Here is a 5,778-nt window from a genome sequence, read left to right on the forward strand (position 1 = left end):
TTGCTCCCGTGCCTCGCTCAGCCAGTGAGCGGGAACCGGTCTGTATGTGGGATCCGAACCCTCGGCGGGAGCGCTGCCGTGCTTCCCAAGCGGCGCACTTAAGCAGTGCGCCACCGGGCCGGCCCCAGTAACCTCCAATTTCAAAGAAACAATTGATAAGTCAGTTATCTTAGTAACTGCTAAGGGCACATAGTGAGGAAAGTGTCAACTAAAATTTACATACTAAAAAATAAAGATATCTAGCAGAGTTTAAACTTTTATGTTGAAGCAAATTATTTAAATTAAAAACAATTACTGATTTCATGAAGTTGGAAAGTGTCTGACTTTAAAAATGCATAGAATAAAAATGCTAACAAAAGATTAAAGTTTCCCTAAAGATGCTTCTTATAGGGCCGGCCCCGTGGCGCACTCGGGAGAGTGCGGCACTGGGAGCGCAGCGACGCTCCTGCCGCGGGTTTGGATCCTATATAGGACTGGCCGGTGTGCTCACTGGCCAAGCGCGGTGTGGGCGACACCACACCAAGGGTTGCAATCCCCTTATCAGTCACAAAAAAAAAAAAAAAAAAAAAAAAGACAAAAAGGTGCTTCTTATAGCCTCTACATACTAAGTTAAATGGAACATATCTAAATATTGAGTAACCAATTACTGTTTCTTCATTGTTAGTTGTCTATAAATTAAGTACAGTTCCAGTGAAATACCATTATCTTTTGGAAGAGGGCTAAATCTGCCATTTCTTAGACTAAGTAGAATACTGTTCATGAGGTTCCTCCCCCATTTGTTCTAATTGCCAAGCTTTGCTTCAGTGAGCCCTTGGCACCTAGTGATTAACAGTGACAGCAGAGAGTAGTGACCCAAAGAGATGGAGAGAATAATGGTGTAAGACAGTATATAAGGACAGTAAGCCATTGTATTTGTGGCATCACTGTTTGTCAAAACTCCTTAACATTCTAACAAGGCGATTTTTGGTTATCTTGAAGATTAAGGACAGTCCTTACATGAGACTCAGTTTCAGACTAAAGTGCATAAAAAAGCAAATTATAGTTTTTAAACAACTTTGAGAAGTAGCAGCCACTAACGCAGTTGTTTTAGACTGGCCTTCCAAATGAAGTCCGCATATGGGTTGAGAGTGTGTCACAGATGTCAGTGATTGTGAAACCGTAACTGAAAGAAGGGAAGGTACAGCTCTGTACACACACCCAAGAGGAGCCAGATATTCACTGTGGGCATACAGGGGATAACGTCAACGACAACTGACTTGGACAGGACTGTTAGCAGTCTGAACCCTGGTGCCATGCCTTGTGCTAGCCCCAGCAGGTGAGGAGATTGACTGAGACTGCTGAGCTCTAAGGGCTCAGTACAGAAAGTTGGTTAGGGCTGGGAATGTGTTGGGTTTCCAGAAGCCTTTAAGTCGGGTGGTTGAGTAAAATAAGGTGGTAGTGTTGGTGGTGGTGGAGTATTCTACCTCCAATTCACGGAGAAGTCTTTTCTCCATGTAATATAGACAATGTGTTGGGTTTCCAGAAGCCTTTAAGTCGGGTGGTTGAGTAAAATAAGGTGGTGGTGGTGGTGGTGGTGGAGTATTCTACCTCCAATTCACGGAGAAGTCTTTTCTCCATGTAATATAGAAGCTGTTCTTCTATGATTTGCAAATACCATGTGTTTCTGTCATGGGAATAGCACACAGTTATCGAGAAATATGGAAAAGATCGTAAAAAATAGGTGGAAGAAAACATAGGATCTTCTAATTGAATGTTCACTTGTGAAGAGTCCAAAAAACCCTCAAAAAATAAAAAAATAAAAAATCTCTATAGGCAGCAAGCATCTAAGCCTGTTATATTATTGAATATTTTTTCAATTCTTATTTCGAAGCAGAGATATTTACAATGATTTTTATGTGGTAAATTTTTAAAATGTTGAAAATAACCTGAAAAGGGAAAGTTGACCCAAGCTATTTTCTTCTCCCTCTTATAAAAAACAAACTTTTGGATAAAAATTTAACAATTACTGAACTGATTATTTTTAAAGGTTTTTCAAACAATTTGATTCTCAAGCTGGTTTGTTTCCTTTACTATTTTGGTTGGTTGTCTGGCATTAGTAGTGCACTCTGTGAGGCTCTTATTGGAGGTTTAACGGCATTAAGAGATTAAAAAATCAAACAAGTCCAGTATGAAAACCTTTAATCTGTAAATAAAATAAGAGTTGTTTTCTTTTCTAATATTTAGCTTATATAGATTTTTGTGAAAGTTTTGTTGGACTTATTAAAAAGTTTTGTTTGCATGGACTAACATCAGAAACAATATTTTTCCACTTTGCTCACATTTGAAGTTAGGACCAGCAGCATTTTTAGCATGACTCTTCCATAAACCCAAGACTCCACAGGAGGGTTTGAGCACTTTAGGGGATTGGGTCTTCTAATTTTGCTTCAGAAACCAATAGTCAAAATGTTTGGTCTGGAGGTGAATTACACCACTGTCTCTGTATCACTGGCCAATAAAAATACTTTGGGGAAATTTCTCAGAAGGCACAGGGCCATATGCAGGTACTTCAAAAAGTTCATGTAAAAAAGTGGAATAAAAAGATAATATGAATCTTTCCATGAACTTTTTAAAGACCTCTCATATTTTTGTTCTTAAAACATCTCACCACAAACTCATCCACACCTATGGTTTGTCAACCTAGGGAAATGTTGGTATATGGATGGTCATTAGTACCATTATTTATTAAAAGTCCTTTGAAGGCAATTTATGTAACTTACATATTATTAATATTTTAATTTAGGTATTCTCCAGTTATATACAAAGATCAAAACTAGGCAGCTTCCATTTTATAGAACTGGCACCTTTTATATGGCCATGGGGACATCTTGGTGGCTGTAGATTACGATGTGTATTTCTATAGACTGAAATCAAACTTAATATCTTACATATTTCAAGTGTTTTTATTCTGAGCAGTAGGTACAAAAAATGACAGGTACGTCTTATTCTGTATAGTTCAGCCCTCTCCACAGGCTCACAATCTGTTTTGATCCACTTTTATCAGATTTAACAGATCCTTGAATTCATTTTATTGTATATACTTTCTTCTTATTCTCATTAAGAATCAAGCTAATGTTGGAAATGTGCATCTTCAGACTTCATTAAGGAACTCCAGATTGAGACACGCTGGGATGTGGATTGAGTCCATGGTCAGAGAAGATGGATTAAATGGAAACAAAACAGGAAACATGTGCTTGGAGTCTAATAGCAACTGCTGAGGGTCATTTCGCTCTTGTAGTTGTGCCTGTGGGGAAGAATAAGACCATATGAATACTTAGTACACCTAAAAATAGCCAGTTTAAGTGAATTCACAAAAGTGAATTGGCATATATCCTGGAAAGGTTTCTAAGATAATTAGGTAGGACTTCAGGATCAGGGGAATGTGGCCTCCCTATTCTTGAGGTATTTAGCATGGAGAGAAGCCCACGTTCAGGCTTGTTGGCGATCAGATAACTATAAGCACTCTTCCAATTCTGGCATTTAAAAAAATTTCCATCTAAGGGAGAATATAAAAATACATCTTGGGTGCAAATCACGTGGAGAGGCACTGTAGTGAAGTGGTTAAAAGCAGTTCTAGATGCAGACAGCCTGAGCTCTAATCCTGGCACCACCCTGGGCAAATTTCTGAACTTTTCCATGCCTCAGTTTCTTCATCTGTTGAATGGAATGGGGAAGAGTAACATCACATAAAATGGCAGAGTAGGAAGCTCTAGGGGTTGGTCTCTTCATTGAAGCAACTGCTGAGCTGGAAGGAGTAATTAGGCATTTATAGCCACCGAGAGATACTTGATGAAGGGAGAAGTTGATCTTTGCTATGAGAGCAGTGTGTGAACCCAGCTACCATCCACCATTCTTCAGCCTCACTGCAGCTACAGGGACAGCAACCTGCATTCCTGGAGCAGCTGGCTGGTGCCAGGCAGGCAGTGGGACCCCATTCTACAAAAATTTGGGGTTGTACAATTTGGTTGGTCTGGTGGGTCCCAACACAGATCCCTGTCTTGATTTAGGCTTCTCTTGGGATGCAGTAGCTTCCCCAGGTGGCATCAATTGGAAGATTTAAAGGGACAAAGCCCCTCCCTCTTTTCCCTCTATTTGAAGTCAGACATTTTTAGGAAAACTCAAATAACTGAGGTGAAAAATTCACTAAGGGAGTTCAACAGCACACTTAAGCAGGCAGAAGAAAGGATCAGTAAACTTGAAGATAAGGCAATGGAAATGAACCAATCTAAGGAGGAGGAAGAAAAAAGAATGAGTAAAAGTGAACAGAGCCTGTGGGACCTTTGAGACACCAGTAAACTTACCAACACATACATTATAGCAGCCCAAGAAGAAAAGAGTGAGAGAGGGGCAGTGAAATATTTGAAGGAATAATGCCCCCAAACTTCCCAAATATGATGAAAGATGTGTTTATACTCATCCAGGAAGCTCAATGAACCCCAAGCAGGATAAATTCAAAGAGATTCACAGTGAGATATATTATAGTCAAATTGTCAAAACCCAAAGACAAAGAGGGAATCTTGAAAGCAGCAAAAGAAAAGTGACTTGTCACATACAAGGTATCCTCAAATGAGATTAATAGCCGATTTTTTTTTTTTTTTGTCAGAAATTATGGAGGCTAGGAGGCAGTGGAATGACATAGTTAAAGTCTGGCAAAACTACCCTTCAAGAATGAAGGAGAAAGTCATCTCCAGAGACAAAGACGGACATAATATTTTGATAAAAGGGTCAATCCACCACTAATATTATAATTACAGACAGATATGCACTTAGTAACAGAGCCCCAAAATACGTTAAGTGAAAATTGACAGAATTGTAGGGAGAAATAGTTCTACAAAAAGAGCTGGATACTTCAATACTGCATTTTCAATAATGGATTGAACAACCAGTCAGATCAATAAGCAAATAGAGCCACAAGCAAAACTATAAACCAGTTAGACCTAACAAACGTATAGAGAACACTCCAGTCAACAGCAGAATACAGTTTTCTCAATGCACATGGAATGTTTTCTGGGATAGACCATATGTTTCACAAACAAGTCTTAGTAAATTTAAAAAGATTGAAATCACACAAAATATTTTTTCTGGTTACAATGGAATCAAATGGAAATAAGTGAAGGAAAAAAACATGAAAAACCCACAAATGTGTGGAAATGAACATACTATTAAATAGCAAGTAGGTTAGAGAAATCACACGGAGAATTAGACAAATGAAAATACAATATACCAAAACTTATGGGATATGGTGGAAGTAGTGCTAAGAGGAAAACTTATAGCTGTAAATGTCTACACTACAAAAAGAAAAATCTGAAATCTATAACCTAACTGTATACCTTAAGGAACTAGAAAAAGAAGAGCAAACTAAATTCAATGCTACCAGAAGGAAGGAAATAATAAAAATTAGAAAGAAATGAAATAGAGAATAGAATAATACAAAAATCAATGAAATTAAAGTTGGTTCAAAAAAATTGAGAAATCTTTAACTAGACTAAGAGAAGACTAAAATCAGAAATGAAATTACTGAAATCAGAAATGAAAGTGAGGACATTACTTCCAATTTGACAGAAATAAAAAGGATTATAAGAGAATACTATGAACAATTTTCTACCAACAAATTGGATAACCTAGATGAAATGGACAAAATCCTAGTAACACACAAACATACCAGAAACCAGTTGACAGCTGACTCAAGAAATAGAAAATCTGAATATTCCTATAACAAGTAAGGAGACTGAATTTGTAATC

The 5,778-nt window shown here is 37.9% G+C and overlaps 1 protein-coding gene across 1 annotated transcript in view; it reads right to left on the reverse strand.

The window, feature by feature from the left end:
- Positions 1 to 2,920: 2,920 nt before the first annotated feature.
- The window catches only part of LOC103609292 (unconventional myosin-Vb-like), a gene marked incomplete at its 5' end in the record, with an annotated part of 18,105 nt that continues 15,247 nt past the window's right edge, over positions 2,921 to 5,778 (reverse strand). Inside the window, one exon of the mRNA XM_008593641.1 lies at positions 2,921 to 3,280. Coding sequence (XP_008591863.1) covers positions 3,128 to 3,280 — 153 coding nt within the window. The remainder of the gene's footprint in view (positions 3,281 to 5,778) is intronic.

The sequence above is a fragment of the Galeopterus variegatus genome, unplaced genomic scaffold (genome assembly GCF_000696425.1).
Source record: "Galeopterus variegatus unplaced genomic scaffold, G_variegatus-3.0.2 Scaffold9438, whole genome shotgun sequence".
Classification (NCBI taxonomy): Eukaryota; Metazoa; Chordata; class Mammalia; order Dermoptera; family Cynocephalidae; genus Galeopterus; species Galeopterus variegatus.